This window comes from Melanerpes formicivorus, unplaced genomic scaffold (assembly GCF_026170545.1).
Source record: "Melanerpes formicivorus ecotype bairdi unplaced genomic scaffold, bMelFor1.0.p_v2 SCAF_987, whole genome shotgun sequence".
NCBI lineage: Eukaryota > Metazoa > Chordata > Aves > Piciformes > Picidae > Melanerpes > Melanerpes formicivorus.
In genome coordinates, this window is record NW_027143339.1 from 1 (window position 1) to 24,715 (window position 24,715).

The 24,715-nt window shown below is 56.9% G+C and overlaps 2 protein-coding genes across 8 annotated transcripts; both read left to right on the top strand.

Moving 5' to 3' along the window:
- The first annotated feature begins 51 nt into the window (after nucleotides 1–51).
- On the top strand, nucleotides 52–6,528 carry LOC137461004 (neuroblast differentiation-associated protein AHNAK-like). Its single transcript, XM_068170977.1, is given in 4 exon segments — nucleotides 52–279; nucleotides 4,376–4,401; nucleotides 4,403–4,582; nucleotides 6,043–6,528. Coding segments are annotated over 4 exon segments (849 nt in total). The 5' UTR covers nucleotides 52–122.
- Nucleotides 6,529–6,556: 28 nt separating this feature from the next.
- Nucleotides 6,557–24,243, top strand: AHNAK (AHNAK nucleoprotein). Of its 7 annotated transcripts, none has more exons than XM_068170972.1 (2): nucleotides 6,557–14,692; nucleotides 15,077–24,243. In XM_068170972.1, exons 1-2 carry the CDS (start codon nucleotides 6,557–6,559, stop codon nucleotides 23,672–23,674), a joined length of 16,734 nt encoding a protein of 5,577 aa, XP_068027073.1. In that variant the 3' UTR covers nucleotides 23,675–24,243. The 7 variants fall into 7 exon arrangements, with proteins under 7 accessions (XP_068027073.1, XP_068027076.1, XP_068027072.1 ...); XM_068170975.1 differs by having other exon boundaries at nucleotides 6,557–12,504; nucleotides 13,303–24,243; XM_068170971.1 differs by having other exon boundaries at nucleotides 6,557–11,678; nucleotides 11,901–24,243.
- Nucleotides 24,244–24,715: the final 472 nt, after the last annotated feature.

Consider the following 24,715-nt stretch of genomic DNA (forward strand, 5'->3'; position numbering starts at 1 on the left):
TCCTCCTCCCCCAACCTCCTCCTTCCTCCCCCAACCTCCTCTTTCTTCCTCCCCCAACCTCCTCCTCCTTCCCCCTCCATCCCCCTCCAACCTCCTCCCTCGTTGGTGGTTGCCTCCTGCAGATGGAGCAGGAGGAGGAGGAGCCCAGGGAGATCCTCCTGCCCAGCTGGCAGGGCAGCAGCTCCCACGGCATCACCATCGACCAGACCGAGGCCGGAGTCTTCGTCAAGAGGGTGCAGCAGAACTCCCCAGCGGCCAAGATGGGGGTGGTGAAGGAAGGTCAGGCCCTGGGCTGCGGCTGGAGGGCTGGGGGAGGCTGCCTGGCAGCGGGGGAGGCAGCCAGGGGAGGGCTGGGGGGCTTCTAGGGAGGGCTGGAGGGAGCTAAGGGAGGGCTGGAGGGAGCTGAGGGAGGATGGAGGGAGCTAAAGGAGGGTTGGAGGGCATCTAGGGAGGGTTGGAGGGAGCTGAGGAGGGTTGGAGGGCATCTAGGGAGGGTTGGAGGGCATCTAGGGAGGGCTGGAGGGCATCTAGGGAGGGCTGGAGGGAGCTGATGGGAGGGTTGGAGGGCATCTAGGGAGGGCTGGAGGGAGCTGAGGGAGGGTTGGAGGGAGCTGAGGGAGGGTTGGAGGGAGCTGAGGGAGGGTTGGAGGGAGCTGAGGGAGGGTTGGAGGGCATCTAGGGAGGGCTGGAGGGAGCTGAGGGAGGGTTGGGAGGCATCTAGGGAGGGCTGGAGGGAGCTGAGGGAGGGTTGGAGGCATCTAGGAGGGCTGGAGGGAGCTGAGGGAGGGTTGGAGGCATCTAGGGAGGGGCTGGAGGGAGCTGAGGGAGGGCTGGAGGGAGCTGAGGGAGGGTTGGAGGGAGCTAAGGGAGGGTTGGAGGGAGCTAAAGGAGGGTTGGAGGGAGCTGAGGGAGGGTTGGAGGGAGCTGAGGAGGGCTGGAGGGAGCTGAGGGAGGGCTGGAGGGAGCTGAGGGAGGGCTGGAGGGAGCTGTGGAGGGTTGGAGGGAGCTGAGGGAGGGCTGGAGGGAGCTGAGGAGGGTTGGAGGGAGCTGAGGAGGGCTGGAGGGAGCTGAGGGAGGGCTGGAGGGAGCTGAGGGAGGGCTGGAGGGAGCTGAGGAGGGTTGGAGGGAGCTGAGGAGGGTTGGAGGGAGCTGAGGGAGGGCTGGAGGGAGCTGAGGGAGGGCTTGGAGGGAGCTGAGGGAGGGTTTGGAGGGAGCTAAGGGAGGGTTGGAGTGAGCTAAAGGAGGGTTGGAGGGAGCTGAGGGAGGGTTGGAGGGCATCTAGGGAGGGTTTGGAGGGAGCTAAAGGAGCGTTGGAGGGAGCTAAGGAGGGCTGGAGGGAGCTGAGGGAGGGCTGGAGGGAGCTGAGGAGGGTTGGAGGGAGCTGAGGGAGGGTTGGAGGGAGCTAAAGGAGGGTTTGAGGGAGCTGAGGGAGGGTTGGAGGGAGCTAAAGGAGGGTTGGAGGGAGCTAAAGGAGGGTTGGAGGGAGCTGAGGGAGGGTTGGAGGGAGCTAAAGGAGGGTTGGAGGGAGCTGAGGGAGGGTTGGAGAGAGCTGAGGGAGGGCTGGAGGGAGCTGAGGGAGGGCTGGAGGGAGCTGAGGGAGGGTTGGAGGGAGCTAAAGGAGGGCTGGAGAGAGCTGAGGGAGGGCTGGAGGTAGCTGAGGGAGGGTTGGAGGGAGCTGAGGGAGGGTTGGAAGGCATCTAGGGAGGGTTGGAGGGAGCTGAGGGAGGGTTGGAGAGAGCTGAGGGAGGGCTGGAGGGAGCTCAAGGAGGGCTGGAGGGAGCTGAGGGAGGGTTGGAGGGAGCTGAGGAGGGTTGGAGGGAGCTAAGGAGGGTTGGAGGGAGCTGAAGGAGGTTGGAGGCATCTAGGGAGGGTTGGAGGGAGCTGAGGGAGGGTTGGAGGGAGCTGAGGGAGGGTTGGTGAGGGAGCTAAAGGAGGGTTGGAGAGAGCTGAGGGAGGGCTGGAGGGAGCTAAGGAGGGCTGGAGGGAGCTGAGGGAGGGTTGGAGGGAGCTGAAGGAAGGTTGGAGGCATCTAGGGAGGGTTGGAGGGAGCTGAGGGAGGGTTGGAGGGAAGCTGAAGGAAGGTTGGAGGCATCTAGGGAGGGTTGGAGGGAGCTGAGGGAGGGCTGGAGGGAGCTAAGGAGGGTTGGAGGGAGCTGAAGGAAGGTTGGAGGCATCCTAGGGAGGGCTGGAGGGAGCTGAGGGAGGGTTGGAGGGAGCTGAGGGAGGGCTGGAGGGAGCTAAGGAGGGTTGGAGGGAGCTGAAGGAAGGTTGGAGGCATCTAGGGAGGGCTGGAGGGAGCTGAGGGAGGGCTGGAGGGAGCTGAGGAGGGCTGGAGGGAGCTAAAGGAGGGTTGGAGAGAGCTGAGGAGGGCTGGAGGGCATCTAGGGAGGGTTGGAGGGAGCTAAGGAGGGCTGGAGGGAGCTGAGGGAGGGTTGGAGGGAGCTGAGGAGGGTTGGAGGGAGCTGAGGGAGGGTTGGAGAGAGCTGAGGGAGGGCTGGAGGGAGCTAAGGAGGGCTGGAGGGAGCTGAGGGAGGGTTGGAGGGAGCTGAGGAGGGTTGGAGGGAGCTAAGGAGGGTTGGAGGGAGCTGAGGGAGGGTTGGAGAGAGCTGAGGGAGGGCTGGAGGGAGCTAAGGAGGGCTGGAGGGAGCTGAGGGAGGGTTGGAGGGAGCTGAGGGAGGGCTGGAGGGAGCTGAGGGAGGGTTGGAGGGAGCTAAAGGAGGGTTGGAGAGAGCTGAGGGAGGCTGGAGGGAGCTGAGGGAGGGCTGGAGGGAGCTGAGGGAGGGTTGGAGGGAGCTGAGGGAGGGTTTGGGGGCATCTAGGAAGGGCTGGAGGGAGCTGAGGGAGGGTTGGAGGGAGCTGAGGGAGGGTTGGAGGGAGCTGAGGGAGGGTTGGAGGGAGCTGAGGAGGGCTGGAGGAGCTGAGGGAGGGCTGGAGGGAGCTGAGGAGGGCTGGAGGGAGCTGAGGGAGGGCTGGAGGGAGCTGAGGGAGGGCTGGAGGGAGCTAAAGGAGGGTTGGAGAGAGCTGAGGGAGGGCTGGAGGGAGCTGAGGGAGGGTTGGAGGGAGCTAAGGAGGGCTGGAGGGAGCTGAGGGAGGGTGGAGGGAGCTGAGGAGGGTTGGAGGGAGCTGAGGGAGGGTTGGAGGGAGCTGAGGAGGGCTGGAGGGAGCTGAGGGAGGGTTTGGAGGGAGCTGAGGGAGGGCTGGAGGGAGCTGAGGGAGGGTTGGAGGGAGCTAAAGGAGGGTTGGAGAGAGCTGAGGGAGGGCTGGAGGGAGCTGAGGGAGGGCTGGAGGGAGCTGAGGGAGGGTTGGAGGGAGCTGAGGGAGGGTTTGGGGGCATCTAGGAAGGGCTGGAGGGAGCTGAGGGAGGGTTGGAGGGAGCTGAGGGAGGGTTGGAGGGAGCTGAGGAGGGCTGGAGGGAGCTGAGGGAGGGTTGGAGGGAGCTGAGGGAGGGCTGGAGGGAGCTAAAGGAGGGTTGGAGAGAGCTGAGGGAGGGCTGGAGGGAGCTGAGGGAGGGTTGGAGGGAGCTGAGGAGGGCTGGAGGGAGCTGAGGGAGGGCTGGAGGGAGCTGAGGGAGGGTTGGAGGGAGCTAAGGAGGGCTGGAGGGAGCTGAGGGAGGTTGGAGGGAGCTGAGGGAGGGTTTGGGGGCATCTAGGAAGGGCTGGAGGGAGCTGAGGGAGGGTTGGAGGGAGCTGAGGGAGGGTTTGGGGGCATCTAGGAAGGGCTGGAGGGAGCTAAGAGAGGGCTGGAAGGGAGCTGAGGGAGGGCTGGAGGGAGCTGAGGAGGGCTGGAGGGAGCTGAGGGAGGGCTGGAGGGAGCTGAGGGAGGGTTGGAGGGAGCTAAGGAGGGCTGGAGGGAGCTGAGGGAGGGCTGGAGGGAGCTGAGGGAGGGTTGGAGGGAGCTGCTGGGAGGGCTGGAGGGAGCTAAAGGAGGGTTGGAGGGAGCTGAGGAGGGTTGGAGGGAGCTGAGGGAGGCTGGAGGGAGCTGAGGGAGGGTTGGAGGGCATCTAGGGAGGGTTTGGAGGGAGCTAAAGGAGGGTTGGAGGGAGCTGAGGGAGGGGTTGGAGGGAGCTGAGGGAGGTTGGAGGGAGCTGAGGGAGGGCTGGAGGGAGCTGAGGGAGGGTTGGAGGGCATCTAGGGAGGGTTGGAGGGCATCTAGGGAGGGCTGGAGGGAGCTGAGGGAGGGTTTGGAGGGAGCTAAGGGAGGGTTTGGGGACATCTGAGGAGGGTTTGGGGACATCTGAGGAGGGTTTGAAGGATCCAAGGGAGGCTTTGAAGGCTGTCAGGAAGCTTTGGGGACCTCAGGGAAGGCTGAGGGGGGAGGTTGGGGGGTGGGTTTTGGGGGGGGTGGTCTTCTCCATGGTCCCTCTCTGTCCTGGCAGGAGATCAGATCCTGAGTGCCACGGTTGTACTTTGACCAGCTCAGGGCTGGGGAGGTGGCTCAGCTGCTCAGCTCCATGGGACACCACACCCTGGGCCTCAGGCTCCTGCCCAAGGGGGGGGACAGAGCCCCCGGGGGGCACAGGGCCCCAGGGCAAGGTTGGGCACAGGAAGCCCTGGCAGGCAGCAGCTCCCCGGAGGTTGTCCTGGTGAGTGTGGGGGGGGGGAGGGGAGAGGGGAGGGGAGGGGAGAAGGAAGGGGAGAGGGGAGGAGGAGGGAGGGGAAGAAGATGGGGAGGAGGTGGAGGAAGAGGGGGAGGAGGAAGGGAAGCAAAGGAAGAGGGAAGGAGAGGGGAAGAGGGGGAGAAGGTGGAGGAAGAGGGGGAGAAGGTGGAGGGGAGGAAGAGGGGGAGGAGGAGAGGGGGAAGGAAAGGGGAGGGGAGGGGGAGGAGGAGGGGAAGGTGGAGCAAGGAGAGGAGGAGGTGGAGGAAGGAGAGGAGGTGGTGGAGGAAGGAGATGGTGAGGAGAAAGGGAAGGAAGGAGAAGGTGGAGGAAGAGGGGGAGGAGGAAGAGGGGGGAGGGGGAGGTGGAGGAAGTGAGGAGGAGGGTGTGGAGGATGAGGAGAAGGCGAAGGAAGAAGGAGATGAGGAGGGGTGGGCGAGGAAGAGGATGAAGAGAAGGTGGAGGAAGGGGAAGCTGAGGAGGAGGTGGAGGAAGGGGAAGCTGAGGAGGAGGTGGAGGAAGGAGAAGCTGAGGAGGAGGTGGAGGAAGGGGAAGCTGAGGAGGAGGTGGAGGAAGGGGAAGCTGAGGAGGAGGTGGAGGAAGGAGAAGCTGAGGTGGAGGAAGGGGAAGCTGAGGAGGAGGTGGAGGAAGGAGAAGCTGAGGAGGAGGTGGAGGAAGGGGAAGCTGAGGAGGAGGTGGAGGAAGGAGAAGCTGAGGAGGAGGTGGAGGAAGGAGAAGCTGAGGAGGAGGTGGAGGAAGGGGAAGCTGAGGAGGAGGTGGAGGAAGGGGAAGCTGAGGAGGAGGTGGAGGAAGGGGAAGCTGAGGAGGAGGTGGAGGAAGGAGAAGCTGAGGAGGAGGTGGAGGAAGGGGAAGCTGAGGAGGAGGTGGAGGAAGGGGAAGCTGAGGAGGAGGTGGAGGAAGGAGAAGCTGAGGAGGAGGTGGAGGAAGGAGAAGCTGAGGAGGAGGTGGAGGAAGGGGAAGCTGAGGAGGAGGTGGAGGAAGGGGAAGCTGAGGAGGAGGTGGAGGAAGGAGAAGCTGAGGAGGAGGTGGAGGAAGGGGAAGCTGAGGAGGAGGTGGAGGAAGGGGAAGCTGAGGAGGAGGTGGAGGAAGGAGAGGCTGAGGAGGAGGTGGAGGAAGGAGAGGCTGAGGAGGAGGTGGAGGAAGGGGAAGCTGAGGAGGAGGTGGAGGAAGGGGAAGCTGAGGAGGAGGTGGAGGAAGGAGAGGCTGAGGAGGAGGTGGAGGAAGGAGAGGCTGAGGAGGAGGTGGAGGAAGGGGAAGCTGAGGAGGAGGTGGAGGAAGGGGAAGCTGAGGAGGAGGTGGAGGAAGGGGAAGCTGAGGAGGAGGTGGAGGAAGGAGAAGCTGAGGAGGAGGTGGAGGAAGGAGCTGGAGCCTGGGGCTGGGGCTGGTGACCTCCTGGAGCTGATGAAGGTCCTCTTGGCCCCGGGCAGAGCGGTGACGATGAGGAGTACAGGAGGATCTACACCACCAAGATCAAACCCAGGCTGAAGTCAGAGGAGCTGCTGGAGGGAGAAGGAGGAGGAGGAGGAGGAGGAGGTGGAGGAGGAGGTGGTGGGACCCAAAGCAGGACCATCACTGTCACCAGGAAGGTCACAGCCTACACCGTGGACGTCACCAGGCCTGAGGGAGGAGGCCTGGAGGTCCTCAGCCAAGGCTTGGCCGTCGAGGTCCCACCCCAGGAGGTGAAGCTCCAAAGCCCTGGAGCAGCTGGAAAGGAGCCCAGGGGCCAGAAGCTGCCTGAGATCCACCTCCAGGCTGGAGGGCTTGGCCTGGGGGAGCTCCAAGGGCCTCTTGGTCCTGGGGCCGTGGAGCTCCAAGGACCTCCCAGGTTGGCGCCTGCAGGCCCCCAGGGTGGCAGCACCAGCAATGGACAGGTGGAGGACGTGGCCATGGGGCTCCACCTGAGAGGCCCCTAGGCTGGAGGTCCAAGGTGGAGGCCTTGGGATGCCCACCAAGGTTGCTGCTTCTGCCCCTGGCCTCCAAGGAGGTCTCCAAGCTCCTGGGCTCGATGCTCCTCCAGCCCTGGTGGCCTCCTGCCCAAGCCCTGGAGATGCTGGGAAGGTGAAGATCCCTGTCCTGCAGATGCCCAAGTTTGGCTTCTCCTCCCCCCAGGCTGGTGGTGAAGCTCCACAGGGGGAGGTCACCTGCTCCACCACCCCCACCAAAGGAGCTTGGAAGCCCCAGGAAGTGGTGGAGCTGGGGGTGAAGAAGGGCTTGGAGGTGGACGTCAAAGGGCCCCAAGTCCAGGTGGCTTCTCCAGATGTGGACCTTCCAGGTGGCAAAGTCAAGATCCCTCAGATGTCCTGCCCCAAATTCACCGTCCTGGAGCCACCAGGAGGCCCAGGGGTGGAGGTGACCTCTCCCAAAGGCCAGCTAGGACCTGCTGAGGTGTCCATCAAAGGCCCAACCATGAAGAAGGTGGAGACCCCTCAGATCTCTCTCTCTGATGTCAACCTGCACCTGAAAGGTCCTCAAGCCAAGGGAGATGTTTGTGGCACCATGGCCAAGGTGGAAGGAGATCATCTCCAAGGTCTCAAGGTGGACCTCAAAGCTCCTGCCCTGGAGCTGGAAGGCCCAGGAGGTCTTCATGGATCTGCACCCAGTGTGGACATCAAGGTGGGCACCTCCGTCCCAGCCATTGGTGGCACCTTGAGAGGACCTCAGCTCGATGGGCAAGGGCCTAAAGTTGGGGTGGACCTCCCAGGGGTGGACATCAAAGGTCCCAAGCCCGAGGTGAGCATCAAAGCTCCTCAGATCTCCGTCCCTGAGGTGAACCTCCAAGGTCCCAAAGTCAAAGGGGACCTGGAGGTGACTGCTCCACACCTTGCAGCACCTGGACTTGACCTCAAAGGGCCCAAAGTGGAGGTGGAGGGGCCCAAGGTGGACATCAAAGGGCCCAAGGTGGAGGTGCCCAAGGTGGACATCAAAGGGCCCAAGGTGGACATTGGAGCTCCAGAGGTGGACATCCACAGTCCAGAGGGCAAAGTGAAGCTGCCCAAGTTGAAGATGCCCAAGTTTGGGGTTCCTGGCTTGAAGGGAGAAGGTCCCAGCGTGGATGTGACCCTTCCAAAGGCTGAGGTGGGCATTGAGGTGCCCAAGGTGGACATTGAGGTGCCCAAGGTGGGCATTGAGGTGCCCAAGGTGGACATCAAAGGGCCCAAAGTGGACATTGAAGCTCCAGAAGGAGCTCTGAAGGGTCCCAAGGTGAAGATGCCTGAGATGAGCTTCAAGACCCCCAAGATCTCCATGCCTGAGGTGGACCTCAACCTGAAAGGTCCCCAGGTGGACATGGAGGTGCCCAAAGTGGACATCAAAGGGCCCAAGGTGGACATTGGAGCTCCAGAGGTGGACATCCATGGTCCAGAGGGCAAAGTGAAGATGCCCAAGTTGAAGATGCCCAAGTTTGGGGTTCCTGGCTTGAAGGCAGAAGGTCCCAGCGTGGATGTGACCCTTCCAAAGGCTGAGGTGGACCTCTCTGGCCCCAAGGTGGATGTGGAGGTGCCCAAGGTGGACATTGGTGCTCCAGAGGTGGACATCCACGGTCCAGAGGGCAAAGTGAAGATGCCCAAGTTGAAGATGCCCAAGTTTGGGGTTCCTGGCTTGAAGGCAGAAGGTCCCAGCGTGGATGTGACCCTTCCAAAAGCTGAGGTGGACCTCTCTGGCCCCAAGGTGGACATTGAGGTGCCCAAGGTGGACATCTCTGGCCCCAAGGTGGACGTGGAGGCGCCCAAGGTGGACATCAAAGGCCCAGAAGGCAAAGGTCTGAAGTTCAAGCTGCCAGAACTCAACGTCCAGAGCCCCAAACTCTCCATGCCCGACGTGGACCTGGCATTGAAGGTGCCCAAGCTGAAAGGTGATGGAGAAGGTCCTGCCCTGAAGGTCTCTGGAGACCTAAAAGGCCCCAAAGTCGATGTAGAAGGTCCCAAAGTTGAGGTGGACCTCCCTGAGGTGGACTTGGAAGGGGCAGATGGGAAGATCAAAGGCCCCAAGTTCAAGATGCCCAAACTCAACCTCAAGACCTCCAAGATCAACGTTCCTGACGTGGACCTGAACCTGAAGGGCCCCAAGGGGAAAGGAGAGGTGGAGGTGGTGGCCCCCAAGCTGGAAGGACCAGAGGTGGACATCAAAGGGCCCAAGGTTGACCTGGAGGCACCAAATGTGGAGCTGGAAGGTCCTGAAGGGAAGCTCAAAGGTCCCAAGTTCAAGATGCCTGAGATGAACATCAAGGCCCCCAAGATCTCCATGCCTGACATTGACCTCAACCTCAAGGGTCCCAAAGTCAAGGGAGATGTTGATGTGAACCTGCCCAAGCTGGAAGGAGAGCTCAAAGCTCCTGAGGTGGACATCAAAGGCCCCAAGGTGGACATTGAGGCACCAGATGTGGACCTCCATGGTCCAGAAGGGAAGTTCAAGATGCCCAAGTTCAAGATGCCCAAGTTTGGGCTGAAAGGAGAAGGTCCTGAGGTGGATGTGAACCTCCCCAAGGGTGAACTGAATGTGGAAGGTCCCAAGGTGGACATTGAAGGTCCAGAGGTGGATATTGAATGCCCAGAAGGGAAGCTGAAAGGTCCCAAGTTCAAGATGCCTGAGATGCACTTCAAGGGCCCCAAGATCTCCATGCCTGATGTTGACTTGAACCTGAAGGGTCCCAAAGTCAAGGGAGATGTTGATGTGAACCTTCCCAAGCTGGAAGGAGAGCTCAAAGCTCCTGAGGTGGACATCAAGGGTCCCAAAGTGGACATTGAGGCACCAGATGTGGACCTCCATGGGCCAGAAGGGAAGTTCAAGATGCCCAAGTTCAAGATGCCCAAGTTTGGGATGCCAGGATTCAAGGCAGAAGCTCCAGAGGTGGACATCAACCTGCCCAAGGGTGAACTGAATGTTGAAGGTCCCAAGGTGGACATTGAAGGTCCTGAGTTGAATGTGGAAGGTCCTGAAGGGAAGCTGAAAGGTCCCAAGTTCAAGATGCCTGAGATGCACATCAAGTCCCACAAGATCTCCATGCCTGATGTGGACTTGAGCCTCAAAGGCCCCAAGCTGAAGGGTAGTGGAGATGTAGCTGTGCCCAAGCTGGAAGGAGAACTTAAAGCTCCTGAGGTGGACATCAAAGGCCCCAAGGTGGACATTGATGTGCCTGATGTGGACCTCCATGGGCCAGAAGGGAAGTTCAAGATGCCCAAGTTCAAGATGCCCAAGTTTGGGATGCCAGGATTCAAGGCAGAAGGTCCAGAGGTGGACATCAACCTCCCCAAGGGTGAATTGAATGTGGAAGCTCCCAAGGTTGATGTTGACCTTCCTGATGTTGAGCTGGAAGGTCCTGAAGGGAAGCTGAAAGGTCCCAAGTTCAAGATGCCTGAGATGCACATCAAGGGCCCCAAGATCTCCATGCCTGATGTGGACTTCAACCTGAAGGGTCCCAAAGTCAAGGGAGATGTTGATGTGAACCTGCCCAAGCTGGAAGGAGAGCTCAAAGCTCCTGAGGTGGACATCAAAGGCCCCAAAGTGGATATTGATGTGCCAGATGTGGACCTCCATGGTCCAGAAGGGAAGTTCAAGATGCCCAAGTTCAAGATGCCCAAGTTTGGGCTGAAAGGAGAAGGTCCTGAGGTTGATGTGAACCTCCCTAAGGGTGAACTGAATGTTGAAGGTCCCAAGGTGGATATTGAAGGTCCAGAGGTGGATATTGAGTGCCCAGAAGGGAAGATCAAAGGTCCCAAGTTCAAGATGCCTGAGATGCACTTCAAGACCCCCAAGATCTCCATGCCTGACATTGACCTCAACCTGAAGGGTCCCAAAGTCAAGGGGGACGTGGACCTGAGTGCTCCAAAGTTGGAAGGAGACCTCAAGGGACCTCAAGTAGACATAAAAGGTCCCAAGGTTGATGTTGACCTTCCTGATGTTGAGCTGGAAGGTCCTGAAGGGAAGCTGAAAGGTCCCAAGTTCAAGATGCCTGAGATGCATATCAAGGCCCCCAAGATCTCCATGCCTGATGTGGACTTCAACCTGAAAGGCCCCAAAGTCAAGGGAGATGTTGATGTGAACCTGCCCAAGCTGGAAGGAGAACTCAAAGCTCCTGAGGTGGACATCAAAGGCCCCAAGGTGGACATTGAGGCACCAGATGTGGACCTCCATGGGCCAGAAGGAAGGTTCAAGATGCCCAAGTTCAAGATGCCCAAGTTTGGCCTCAAGGGAGAAGCTCCAGAGGTGGACATCAACCTGCCCAAGGGTGAACTGAATGTTGAAGGTCCCAAGGTGGACATTGAAGGTCCAGAGTTGGATGTGGAAGGTCCTGAAGGGAAGCTGAAAGGTCCCAAGTTCAAGATGCCTGAGATGCACATCAAGGCCCCCAAGATCTCCATGCCTGATGTGGACTTCAACCTTAAGGGTCCCAAAGTCAAGGGAGATGTTGATGTGAACCTTCCCAAGCTGGAAGGAGAGCTCAAAGCTCCTGAGGTGGACATCAAGGGCCCCAAGGTGGACATTGAGGCACCAGATGTGGACCTCCATGGTCCAGAAGGGAAGTTCAAGATGCCCAAGTTCAAGATGCCCAAGTTTGGGATGCCAGGATTCAAGGCAGAAGGTCCAGAGGTGGACATCAACCTCCCCAAGGGTGAATTGAATGTTGAAGCTCCCAAGGTTGATGTTGACCTTCCTGACGTTGAGCTGGAAGGTCCTGAAGGGAAGCTGAAAGGTCCCAAGTTCAAGATGCCTGAGATGCACATCAAGGCCCCCAAGATCTCCATGCCTGATGTGGACTTCAACCTCAAGGGTCCCAAAGTCAAGGGAGATGTTGATGTGAACCTGCCCAAGCTGGAAGGAGAGCTCAAAGCTCCAGAGGTGGACATCAAAGGCCCCAAGGTGGACATTGAGGCACCAGATGTGGACCTCCATGGTCCAGAAGGGAAGTTCAAGATGCCCAAGTTCAAGATGCCCAAGTTTGGGCTGAAAGGAGAAGGTCCTGAGGTTGATGTGGACCTCCCCAAGGGTGAACTGAATGTTGAAGGTCCCAAGGTGGACATCGAAGGTCCTGAGTTGAATGTGGAAGGTCCTGAAGGGAAGCTGAAAGGTCCCAAGTTCAAGATGCCTGAGATGCATTTTAAGACTCCCAAGATCTCCATGCCTGATATTGATCTCAACTTGAAAGGTCCCAAAGTCAAGGGGGACATGGACCTGAGTGCTCCAAAGCTGGAAGGAGACCTCAAGGGACCTCAGGTAGACATCAAAGGGCCCAAGGTTGATGTTGACCTTCCTGATGTGGAGCTGGAAGGCCCAGAAGGGAAGCTGAAAGGTCCCAAGTTCAAGATGCCTGAGATGCACATCAAGGCCCCCAAGATCTCCATGCCTGATGTGGACTTCAACCTCAAGGGTCCCAAAGTCAAGGGAGATGTTGATGTGAGCCTTCCCAAGCTGGAAGGAGACCTCAAAGCTCCTGAAGTGGACATCAAAGGCCCCAAGGTGGACATCGATGTGCCAGATGTGGACGTCCATGGTCCAGAAGGGAAGTTCAAGATGCCCAAGTTCAAGATGCCCAAGTTTGGGCTGAAAGGAGAAGGTCCTGAGGTTGATGTGAACCTCCCCAAGGGTGAACTGAATGTGGAAGCTCCCAAGGTGGACATCGAAGGTCCAGAGGTGGATATTGAGTGCCCAGAAGGGAAGCTGAAAGGTCCCAAGTTCAAGATGCCTGAGATGCACTTCAAGACCCCCAAGATCTCCATGCCTGACATTGACCTCAACCTGAAGGGTCCCAAAGTCAAGGGGGACATGGACCTGAGTGCTCCAAAGCTGGAAGGAGACCTCAAGGGACCTCAAGTAGACATCAAAGGGCCCAAGGTTGAGGTTGACCTTCCTGATGTGGAGCTGGAAGGTCCTGAAGGGAAGCTGAAAGGTCCCAAGTTCAAGATGCCTGAGATGCACTTCAAGGCCCCCAAATTCTCCATGCCTGATGTGGACTTCAACTTGAAAGGTCCCAAAGTCAAAGGTGACCTGGATGTCTCTGTCCCCAAGCTGGAAGGAGAGCTCAAAGCTCCTGAGGTGGACATCAAAGGCCCCAAGGTGGACATTGAGGCACCAGATGTGGACCTCCATGGGCCAGAAGGGAAGTTCAAGATGCCCAAGTTCAAGATGCCCAAGTTTGGCCTCAAGGGAGAAGCTCCAGAGGTTGATGTGAACCTCCCCAAGGGAGATCTGAACCTTGAAGGTCCCAAGGTGGACATTGAAGGTCCTGAGTTGAATGTGGAAGGTCCTGAAGGGAAGCTGAAGGGTCCCAAGTTCAAGATGCCTGAGATGAACATCAAGGCCCCCAAGATCTCCATGCCTGACATTGACCTCAACCTCAAGGGTCCCAAAGTCAAGGGGGACATGGACCTGACAGCTCCAAAGCTGGAAGGAGACCTCAAAGGTCCCAAGGTTGATGTTGACCTTCCTGACGTTGAGCTGGAAGGTCCTGAAGGGAAGCTGAAGGGTCCCAAGTTCAAGATGCCTGAGATGCACTTCAAGGCCCCCAAGATCTCCATGCCTGACTTTGACCTCAACCTGAAAGGGCCCAAAGTCAAGGGAGATGTGGACATCTCTACTCCAAAGCTTGAAGCAGACCTCAAGGGCCCTAGTGTTGACCTCAAAGGCCCCAAGGTTGATGTTGACCTTCCTGATGTGGACCTGGAGTGTCCAGAGGCCAAATTGAAAGGTCCCAGGTTCAAGATGCCTGAGATGCACATCAAGGCCCCCAAGATCTCCATGCCTGACATTGACCTCAACCTGAAGGGTCCCAAAGTCAAGGGAGATGTTGATGTGAACCTGCCCAAGATGGAAGGAGAGCTCAAAGCTCCTGAGGTGGACATCAAGGGCCCCAAGGTGGACATAGAAGCTCCTGATGTGGACGTTGACCTTCCAGAGGGCAAGTTGAAAGGTCCCAAGTTCAAGATGCCTGAGATGCACTTCAAGGCCCCCAAGATCTCCATGCCTGACTTTGACCTCAACCTCAAGGGTCCCAAAGTCAAGGGAGATGTTGATGTCTCCATTCCCAAGCTTGAAGGTGACCTCAAAGCTCCAGAGGTGGACATCAAGGGCCCCAAGGTAGACATTGGAGCTCCAGATCTTGAGTTGGAATGTCCTGAGGGGAAGCTGAAGGGTCCCAAGTTCAAGATGCCTGAGATGCACTTCAAGACGCCGAAGATCTCCATGCCTGACATTGACCTCAACCTGAAAGGTCCCAAAGTCAAGGGGGACATGGACCTGAGTGCTCCAAAGCTGGAAGGAGACCTCAAAGGTCCCAAGGTTGATGTTGACCTTCCTGATGTCGAGCTCGAAGGTCCTGAAGGGAAGCTGAAGGGTCCCAAGTTCAAGATGCCTGAGATGCACATCAAGGCCCCCAAGATCTCCATGCCTGACTTTGACCTCAACCTCAAGGGTCCCAAAGTCAAGGGAGATGTTGATGTGAACCTTCCCAAGCTGGAAGGAGAACTCAAAGCTCCTGAGGTGGACATCAAGGGACCTAAAGTTGATGTGGACCTGCCTGATGTTGAGCTGGAAGGTCCTGAAGGGAAGCTGAAGGGTCCCAAGTTCAAGATGCCTGAGATGCACTTCAAGGCTCCCAAGATCTCCATGCCTGATGTGGACTTCAACCTGAAAGGTCCCAAAGTCAAGGGAGATGTGGATGTGAACCTGCCCAAGCTGGAAGGAGAGCTGAAAGCTCCTGAGGTGGACATCAAAGGCCCCAAGGTGGACATTGATGTGCCTGATGTGGACCTCCATGGGCCAGAAGGGAAGTTCAAGATGCCCAAGTTCAAGATGCCCAAGTTTGGGATGCCAGGATTCAAGGCAGAAGGTCCAGAGGTGGACATCAACCTCCCCAAGGGTGAACTGAATGTTGAAGGTCCCAAGGTGGACATTGAAGGTCCTGAGTTGAATGTGGAAGGTCCTGAAGGGAAGCTGAAGGGTCCCAAGTTCAAGATGCCTGAGATGCACATCAAGGCCCCCAAGATCTCCATGCCTGACATTGACCTCAACCTCAAGGGTCCCAAAGTCAAGGGAGATGTTGATGTGAACCTGCCCAAGCTGGAAGGAGAGCTCAAAGCTCCTGAGGTGGACATCAAAGGCCCCAAGGTGGACATTGAGGCACCAGATGTAGATCTCCATGGTCCAGAAGGGAAGTTCAAGATGCCCAAGTTCAAGATGCCCAAGTTTGGGATGCCAGGAGTCAAGGCAGAAGGTCCAGAGGTGGACATCAACCTCCCCAAGGGTGAACTGAATGTTGAAGCTCCCAAGGTGGACATTGAAGGTCCCGAGTTGAATGTGGAAGGTCCTGAAGGGAAGCTGAAAGGTCCCAAGTTCAAGATGCCTGAGATGCACATCAAGGCCCCCAAGATCTCCATGCCTGATGTGGACTTCAACCTGAAGGGTCCCAAGCTCAAAGGTGACCTGGAGGTGTCCACTCCAAAACTGGAAGGAAATCTGAACGTTCCTGAGGTGGACATCAAAGGCCCCAAGGTGGACATTGATGTGCCTGATGTGGACCTGCATGGACCAGAAGGGAAGTTCAAGATGCCCAAGTTCAAGATGCCCAAGTTTGGGCTGAAAGGAGAAGGTCCTGAGGTTGATGTGAATCTCCCAAAGGTTGACCTGGATGTGTCTGGCCCAAAGGTGGATATTGAAGGTCCTGAGTTGGATGTGGAAGGTCCTGAAGGGAAACTGAAAGGTCCTAAGTTCAAGATGCCTGAGATGCACATCAAGGCCCCCAAGATCTCCATGCCTGACATTGACCTCAACCTCAAGGGTCCCAAAGTCAAGGGAGATGTTGATGTGAACCTGCCCAAGCTGGAAGGAGAGCTCAAAGCTCCTGAGGTGGACATCAAAGGTCCCAAACTGGAGGTTGACCTTCCTGATGTGGAGCTGGAAGGCCCTGAAGGGAAGCTGAAAGGTCCCAAGTTCAAGATGCCTGAGATGCACATCAAAGCCCCCAAGATCTCCATGCCTGATGTGGACTTCAACTTGAAAGGTCCCAAAGTCAAGGGAGATGTTGATGTGAACCTTCCCAAGCTGGAAGGAGACCTCAAAGCTCCTGAAGTGGACATCAAAGGTCCCAAAGTCAACATTGAGGCACCAGATGTGGACCTCCATGGGCCAGAGGGGAAGTTCAAGATGCCCAAGTTCAAGATGCCCAAGTTTGGGATGAAAGGAGAAGGTCCTGAGGTCGATGTAGACCTACCAAAAGTTGACCTGGATGTGTCTGGCCCCAAGGTGGACATTGAAGGTCCAGGGGTGGAGATTGAAGGCCCAGAAGGGAAGCTGAAGGGACCCAAGTTCAAGATGCCTGAGATGCACATCAAGGGCCCCAAATTCTCCATGCCTGATGTGGACTTCAACCTGAAGGGTCCCAAAGTCAAAGGTGACCTGGATGTGTCAGTCCCCAAGCTGGAAGGAGACCTCAAAGCTCCTGAGGTGGACATCAAAGGCCCCAAGGTGGACATTGAAGGTCCAGAGGTGGACATTGAAGGCCCAGAAGGGAAGATCAAAGGTCCCAAGTTCAAGATGCCTGAGATGCACTTCAAGGGCCCCAAGATCTCCATGCCTGATGTGGACTTCAACCTCAAGGGTCCCAAAGTCAAGGGAGATGTTGATGTGAACCTGCCCAAGCTGGAAGGAGACCTCAAAGCTCCTGAGGTGGACATCAAAGGCCCCAAGGTGGATATTGATGTGCCAGATGTGGACCTCCATGGTCCAGAAGGGAAGTTCAAGATGCCCAAGTTCAAGATGCCCAAGTTTGGGCTGAAAGGAGAAGCTCCAGAGGTGGACATCAACCTGCCCAAGGGAGACCTGAACCTGGAAGGTCCCAAGGTGGACATTGAAGGTCCTGAGTTGGAGATTGAAGGTCCTGAAGGGAAGATCAAAGGTCCCAAGCTGAAGAAGCCTGAGGTGCAGTTCAATGTCCCCAAGATCTCCATGCCTGACATTGATCTCAACCTGAAAGGTCCCAAACTGAAAGGGGACTTGGATGTCTCTGCCCCCAAGCTTGAAGGAGACCTCAAAGGTCCCCAGTTGGACATCAAAGCTCCAGAAGTCGACCTTGAGGGCCCCAAACTGGACCTGGATGGCAAAGCCAAGAAGTCCAGGTTCAAACTCCCCAAATTTGGCTTTTCTGGCCCCAAAGTTCAAAATCCTGAGCTGGATGTGAAGGTGAAGAAGCCAGAGGTAGACCTTGCAGGGCCTAACGTGGAAGTCCAAGCTCCTGAGGTGGACCTCCAGGCCAAAGCCAAAGGCTCCAAGTTCAAGATGCCCTTCTTGAGCATCTCCTCCCCAAAGGTCTCCATGCCAGATGTGGAGCTGAACCTGAAAGGTCACAAAACCAGAGGAGAGTTGGATTTGACCACCCCAAAGCTTGAAGGTGACATCAAAGGTCCTGAGGTGGACATCAAAGGTCCTGAGGTGGACATCAAAGGTCCCAAAGTTGACTTGGAAGGAGCAGATGTGGAGGTGCCCAGCCCGGAAGGAAGGTTCAAGATGCCCAAGTTCAAGATGCCCAAGTTTGGCCTCAAGGGAGAAGCTCCAGAGGTGGACATCAACCTCCCCAAGGGAGAACTGAATGTTGAAGGTCCCAAGGTGGACATTGAAGGTCCAGAGGTAGAGTTTGAAGGTCCTGAAGGGAAGCTGAAAGGTCCCAAGTTCAAGATGCCTGAGATGAACATCAAGGCCCCCAAGATCTCCATGCCTGACATTGATCTCAACCTGAAAGGTCCCAAAGTCAAGGGAGATGTTGATGTGAACCTGCCCAAGCTGGAAGGAGAGCTCAAAGCTCCTGAGGTGGACATCAAAGGCCCCAAGGTGGACATTGATGTGCCAGATGTGGACCTCCATGGGCCAGAAGGGAAGTTCAAGATGCCCAAGTTCAAGATGCCCAAGTTTGGGCTGAAAGGAGAAGGTCCTGAGGTCGATGTGAACCTCCCCAAGGGAGACCTGAACCTTGAAGGACCCAAGGTGGACATTGAAGGTCCTGAGGTGGAGATTGAAGGTCCTGAAGGGAAGCTGAAGGGACCCAAGTTCAAGATGCCTGAGATGCACATCAAGGCCCCCAAGATCTCCATGCCTGACTTTGACATCAATCTGAAAGGTCCCAAGGCCAAAGGTGGTGCAGATGTTGACCTGACCATGCCAAAAGTGGAAGGAGACCTCCATGGGCCAGACCTGAACATCAAAGGCCCCAAAGTTGACCTTGAAGGTCCTGAGGTGGACATTGAATGTCCTGAAGGGAAGCTGAAGGGCCCCAAGTTCAAGATGCCAGAGATGCACATCAAGGCCCCCAAGATCTCCATGCCTGATGTGGACTTCAACCTCAAGGGCCCCAAGCTCAAAGGAGACCTGGAGGTGTCTGCTCCAAACCTGGAAGGAGACCTAAAAGCTCCTGACCTCAACATTGAAGGCCCCAAGGTGGACATTGATGTGCCAGATGTGGACCTCCATGGGCCAGAAGGGAAGTTCAAGATGCCCAAGTTCAAGATGCCCAAGTTTGGGATGAAAGGAGAAGCTCCAGAGGTCGACATCAACCTGCCCAAGGGAGACCTGGATGTGTCTGGCCCAAAGGTGGAGATAGAAGGTCCTGAGTTGAATGTGGAAGGTCCTGAAGGGAAGCTGAAAGGTCCCAAGTTCAAGATGCCTGAGATGCACATCAAGGCCCCCAAGATCTCCATGCCTGATGTGGACTTCAACTTGAAAGGTCCCAAAGTCAAGGGAGATGTTGATGTGAACCTGCCCAAGTTGGAAGGAGACCTCAAAGCTCCAGAGGTGGACATCAAAGGTCCCAAAGTTGATGTGGACCTCCCAGAAGTGGACATTGAAGGCCCAGAAGGGAAGCTGAAGGGCCCCAAGTTTAAGATGCCTGAGATGCACTTCAAAGCCCCCAAGATCTCCATGCCTGACTTTGACCTCAACCTCAAGGGTCCCAAAGTCAAGGGAGATGTTGATGTGAACCTTCCCAAGCTGGAAGGAGAACTCAAAGCTCCTGAGGTGGACATCAAAGGACCCAAAGTTGATGTTGACCTTCCTGATGTTGAGCTGGAAGGCCCTGAAGGGAAGCTGAAAGGTCCCAAGTTCAAGATGCCTGAGATGAACATCAAGGCCCCCAAGATCTCCATGCCTGATGTGGACATCAACCTCAAGGGTCCCAAAGTCAAGGGAGATGTTGATGTGAACCTTCCCAAGCTGGAAGGAGAGCTGAAAGCTCCTGAGGTGGACATCAAAGGCCCCAAGGTGGACATCGATGTGCCAGATGTGGACCTCCATGGGCCAGAGGGGAAGTTCAAGATGCCCAAGTTCAAGATGCCCAAGTTTGGCCTCAAGGGAGAAGGTCCAGAGGTGGACATCAACCTCCCCAAAGCAGACATCGACCTTTCAGGTCCCAAGGTGGACATTGAAGGCCCAGAGGTGGAGATTGAAGGTCCTGAAGGGAAGCTGAAAGGTCCCAAGTTCAAGATGCCTGAGATGCACATCAAGGCCCCCAAGATCTCCATGCCTGACATTGACCTCAACCTCAAAGGTCCCAAAGTCAAGGGAGATGTTGATGTGAACCTTCCCAAGCTAGAAGGTGACCTCAAAGCTCCTGAGGTGGACATCAAAGGCCCCAAGGTGGACATTGATGTGCCAGATGTGGACCTCCATGGTCCAGAAGGGAAGTTCAAGATGCCCAAGTTCAAGATGCCCAAGTTTGGGCTGAAAGGAGAAGGTCCTGAAGTTGATGTGAACCTCCCCAAGGGAGACCTGAACCTGGAAGGTCCCAAGGTGGACATTGAAGGTCCTGAGGTGGAGTTTGAAGGACCAGAAGGAAAAGTGAAGGGCCCCAAGTTCAAGATGCCTGAGATGCACATCAAGGCCCCCAAGATCTCTATGCCTGACTTTGACCTCAACCTGAAAGGTCCCAAAGTCAAGGGAGATGTTGATGTCTCCTTGCCCAAGCTGGAAGGTGACCTCAAAGCTCCTGAGGTCCACCTTGGTTCTCCTCAAGTAGATGTTGCTGCTCCTGACCTGGAGATTGAAGGTCCAGAGGGGAAGTTCAAGCTGCCCAAGTTCAAGATGCCCAAATTCTCTATGCCAGGTTTCAAGGCAGAAGGTCCAGAGGTGGACCTCAACCTCCCCAAGGGAGATGTGGACCTCTCAGGCCCCAACTTAGAGGTGGAAGGTCCTGATGTGAACATCAAAGGTCCCAAGGTGAAGATGCCTGAGATGAACATCAAGGGCCCCAAGATCTCCATGCCTGACATTGACCTCAACCTCAAGGGTCCCAAAGTCAAGGGAGATGTTGATGTGAACCTGCCCAAGCTGGAAGGAGAGCTCAAAGCTCCTGAGGTGGACATCAAAGGCCCCAAGGTGGATATTGATGTGCCAGATGTGGACCTCCATGGTCCAGAAGGGAAGTTCAAGATGCCCAAGTTCAAGATGCCCAAGTTTGGGCTGAAAGGAGAAGGTCCTGAGGTTGATGTGAACCTCCAGAAGGGAGACCTGAACCTGGAAGGTCCCAAGGTGGACATTGAAGGTCCTGAGGTGGAGATTGAAGGTCCTGAAGGGAAGCTGAAAGGTCCCAAGTTCAAGATGCCTGAGATGCACATCAAGGCCCCCAAGTTCTCCATGCCTGATGTTGACTTCAACCTGAAAGGTCCAAAACTCAAAGGAGACCTGGAAGGAGACCTCCAGTGTCCAGATGTTGACCTCAAAGGTCCCAAGGTGGACATTCAAGCTCCAGATGTTGCCATTGAAGGTCCTGAAGGGAAGCTGAAAGGTCCCAAGTTCAAGATGCCTGAGATGCATCTCAAGACCCCTCAGATCTCCATGCCTGACATCGACCTCAACCTGAAGGGGCTGAAGCTCAAAGGTGATGCTGACCTCCAGGCTCCAAAGCTTGAAGGAGGTCTCAAAGGCCCTCAAGTTGACCTCAAAGGTCCCAAAGTTGACCTTCAAGGACCCAATCTTGACCTGAAAGGTCCCAAAGTTGACCTCCAAAGTCCCAGTTTTGACCTGAAAGGGCCCAAAGTTGACCTCCAAGGACCCAAAGTTGACCTCCAAAGTCCCAGTTTTGACCTGAAAGGGCCCAAAGTTGACCTCCAAGGGCCCAGTGTTGACCTGAAGGGTCCCCAGGTTGACCTCCAAGGGCCCAATTTTGACCTAAAAGGTCCCAAAGTAGACCTGGGGGTCCCAGATGTTGCTGCTGATGGTCTGGAGGGCAAAGTGAAGCTGCCCAAGATGAAGATGCCCAACTTTGGCTTCAAAGGAGAAGGTCCTGAGGTAGATGTGAACCTCCCAAGGGCAGAAGTTGACCTTTCAGGTCCCAAGGTGGACCTCAGCCTCCCAGAGGCCAAGGTTGAAGGTGCAGAGGTCAACCTGAAAGGTCCCAAAGTGAACCTCCCCAAGATCTCCATGCCTGAGATCGACCTCAACTTGAAAGGTCACAAAACCAAAGGAGGCTTCGACCTCAAGGGTCCTGAAGTCGACCTCAAAGCTCCTGAAGTCGACCTCCAAGGTCCTGACTTGTCCTTTGAAGGTCCAGAAGCCACCATCAAAGCCCCCAAGGTGAAGAAACCCAAATTTGGCTTTGGGATGAAAAGTCCTAAAGGGGAGCTGAAGGTCCCAGGAGCAGAAGTGGACATCCCAGAGGTGGACCTCAACGTGGAGTCCCCTGAGGGTCACCTGGGTGGGAAGGGCAAGAAGAGCAAGTTCAAGATGCCCAAAATCCACATGAGTGGCCCCAAAGTGAAAGGCAAGAGAGGAGGCTTCGACGTCCAGGTGGGGAGCGATGGGGAGCTCCCCGAAGCCACCCTGAAGCCACCAGAGCTGGAGGTGAACGTTGGTGCTGGGGGTCCAGATGTGACCATCAAAGGGGACTCTGCTTTGCTCAAGTCCCCCAAGGGGAAGAAGAAGGCAATGTTTGGGAAGATCTCCTTCCCAGATGTGGAGTTTGACCTCAAGTCCTCTCGCTTCAAGGGGGACACCTCCCTGGGGTCCCCAAAACTGGAAGGGGACCTGAAAGGTCCTGAGCTGGAGGTCAAAGGTGGTGGAGACCTCAAAGTCGGTGGTGGAGACCTCAAAGTTGGTGGTGGAGACCTCAAAGGTCCAAGCCTCAACATGGACCTCAAAGCTCCTGAGCTCAACCTGAAGAAACCCAAAGTGAAGCTCCCCAGCGGGGACCTGAAGGTGGAAGGGGACCTGAAGGGTCCCAACCTGGAGGTCTCCCTTCCCACCGTCCCCCAGGTCAACTTGAAAGGCCCCAAAGGTGGAGTAGAACTGGAAGGTCCTGAGGGCAAGGTGAAGCTGCCCAACGTGGACCTCTCGGTGGGAGGACCTTCAGTTGACCTCCAGAACCTCCAAGGTGTTGGTGTGAAGCTCCAAGGACCTCACCTCTCCGGCCCTGCTCTGGATGGAGACCTCCAAGGACCAAAAGCCAAAGGAGATGTGGAGGTGGAAGGGCCAAAGGTCAACTTGGACCTTCCAGACCTTGAGCTTGGAGGTTTGGGTGGTGGAAAGCTGAAGGTGCCCAAGGTCCAAGCTCCAGCGGTGGAGGTGAGAGGTGGTGGTGGAGGTCTCGACTGCTCCCTTCCACGGATGGAGGTGGACATCAAAGGACCTTCTGTGGACATCTCCAGCCCAGATGTGGATGGAAAGCTGAAAGGACCAAAGTTGAAAGGAGATCTTGATGGCCTTCAAGCTTCGGTGGAGACCTCCCAGGCCGGTTTGGAGATCCTGGGGGGGACCATCAAGCTTCCATCCCTCAAGCTCCCCCAGTTCAGCATCTCCAGCCCCGGCCTCAACAGCGCAGACCTTGGCGGTGGCCACCTTGAAGGTCCTCAGGTGAAAGGCAACCTGGAAGGAGCTGAGGGCTTGAAATGTCAAGGGCCTGACCTCGAGCTGAAGCTGAAAGGACCAAACCTCCAAGGTGACCTCGAGCTGGGGGGCATCAAAGGGCCAAAAGTCAGCTTGGAAGGACCTCCCCACCCGGACCTGCAGGGACGTGGGCTGGACGTCCACCTCCAGGCTCCCACCTTGGACACCTCCACCTCAGGCCTTAACCTCAACGTCAAAGGGCCCAAGATCAAAGGCGGTGGAGATGTTGTTGTTAGTGGTGGTGGAGGAAGCCTCCACCTCAGCGGTCCCAAGGTTGGACTCGGAGGTCCTAACCTCACCACCGGTGGCCTCCAAGGAAGCCCAGAGAGCAGCCAGGGCAAAATCTCCTTCCCCAAGCTGAGGATGCCCAAATTCTCCTTCTCTGAGCCCGAGGTGAAGGGGAGGGAGATGGGGGTGGATGTGGACTTCCCTGGAGGAGGAGGAGAAGCGATGAACCTCCAAGTTGGTGGCCCAGAGGTGGAGCTGGAGGACCCTGAGGTGAGGCTGAAGAAATCCAAGCTCAAGATGCCCAAATTCAACTTCTCCAAGCCCAAGGGGAAGAGTGGAGGTGGTGGTGGCTCCCCAGAGATGTCCACCTCGGGTTCCAGAGGTGACCTGAAGAGCTCCAAGGTCAGCTTGGGGTCCGCAGAAGGTGAGGTGGATGGAGCTGAAGGTCCTGCAGGCAAGGGGAAGTTCTCCCTCTTCAAGAGCAAGAAGCCAAGGCACCGCTCCTCGTCCTTCAGCGACGAGAGGTCCTCCACCCTGGGTGGGGGCACCCTGGAGCTGGAGGTGGCGCCTGAGAAGGTCAAGCAGAGCAAGACGATGAAGTTTGGGACCTTTGGTGGCATTGGCTCCAAGACCAAAGGCTCTTACGAGGTGACAGGAAGCCAGGAGGAGCTAGGGAAGGTGACCCAAGGCGGGGGTGGGGGGTGGCATCTCGGTGGCTTCCAAGAAGTCCAGGTTGTCCTCTTCGTCCAGCAACGACAGCGGCAGCAGGGGGGGCGGTGGCTTCAGGTTGCCCAGCGTGGAGCTGACGGTGGCCAAGAAGAAGGAGTAGGGAGGGAGGTTGTAGATAGGTTGTACAGAAACCCAGGGGGCTCAGCCCAACCCTTGTACATACAGCTGGAGGTGGAGACCACCTTCAAACCCCCTCTAGATGCCTTCAAACCTCCCTCCCCCCCAGATACCCTCAAACCTCTCCCCTAGATGTGGGGACAAAGACTGGGGGGCTACTATCAATCCCCCTCCAGATGCCTTCAAACCTCCCTCCTCCAGATACCCTCAAACCTCTCCTCTAGATGTGGGGACAAAGATTGGGGGGCTACTATTAAACCCCCTCCAGATGCCTTCGAACCTCCCCCCCTAGATACCCTCAAACCTCTCCCCTAGATGTGGGGACAAAGATTTGGGGGCTACTATCAACCCCCCTCCAGATGCCTTCAAACCCCCTCTAGGTGTGGGGACAAACACTTGGGAGGGGAGGCCACCATCGAACCCCCTTTAGATATGGGCTGGGGGGGTCACCTTTGAACCCCTTCTAGACACCTTCAAACCCCACCCCCACCCCAGATGTGGGGATGAAGATCTGGGGGCCACCATCGAAGCTCCCCCAGCTGTGGTGGACATATGGGGTGGGGGCCACCAGCTCAACCCCCTCTAGATGCCTTCAAACCCCCTCTGGCTCTGGGGACAAAGAAGAGGAGGGGGAGGAAGAAGAGGAGGGGGAGAGGAGAAGGGGAGGAAAAGGAGGGGATGGAAGAGGAGGAAGAGGAAAAGGAGGGGGTGGAAGGGGAGGGGAAGGAAGAGGAAGGGGAGGGGAAGGAAGAGGAAGGGGAGGGGAAGGAAGAGGAAGGGGAGGGGAAGGAAGAGGAAGGGGAGGGGAAGGAGCAGGGGGTCTGGGGGGGGGGAGGGAGCCGCCGCCAGCAGCCTTGGGGCTTGGTGCATGAAGCTGCTGCTTTCCTTCTGCTGTTTTTTGTTTTGCTCTTTTTTTTTTTGGGGGGGGGGGGGAGGTTTAACCCAAATTTTTGGGGTGGTGGAGCTGAGGAAGGCTTTGGGGAGGATGGGAGGGTGGTCCTCTTCCACCTCAAAATGTCCTTTTTTGGGTTGGTTTTCAGTTGTTTGGGTTTTTTTTTGGGGGGGGGGGGGGGGGGGAGGGTTTTAAGTGCAAAGCTGCCAAAGTTTGGAGCTGCTTTAAAGCACCAAAAGAAAAGACTCAAGCAGGGAGAAGCCTCCCAGGAGGTGGTTTGG

Bases quoted from the DNA above. Each gene is read 5' to 3' on its own strand.
- AHNAK (XM_068170970.1), top strand. From the start codon at position 6,557: ATGCCCACCAAGGTTGCTGCTTCTGCCCCTGGCCTCCAAGGAGGTCTC. The intron at 7,493-7,528 runs GTGGACATCAAA...GAGGTGCCCAAG, and splicing joins TGGAGGTGGAGGGGCCCAAG to GTGGACATCAAAGGGCCCAA.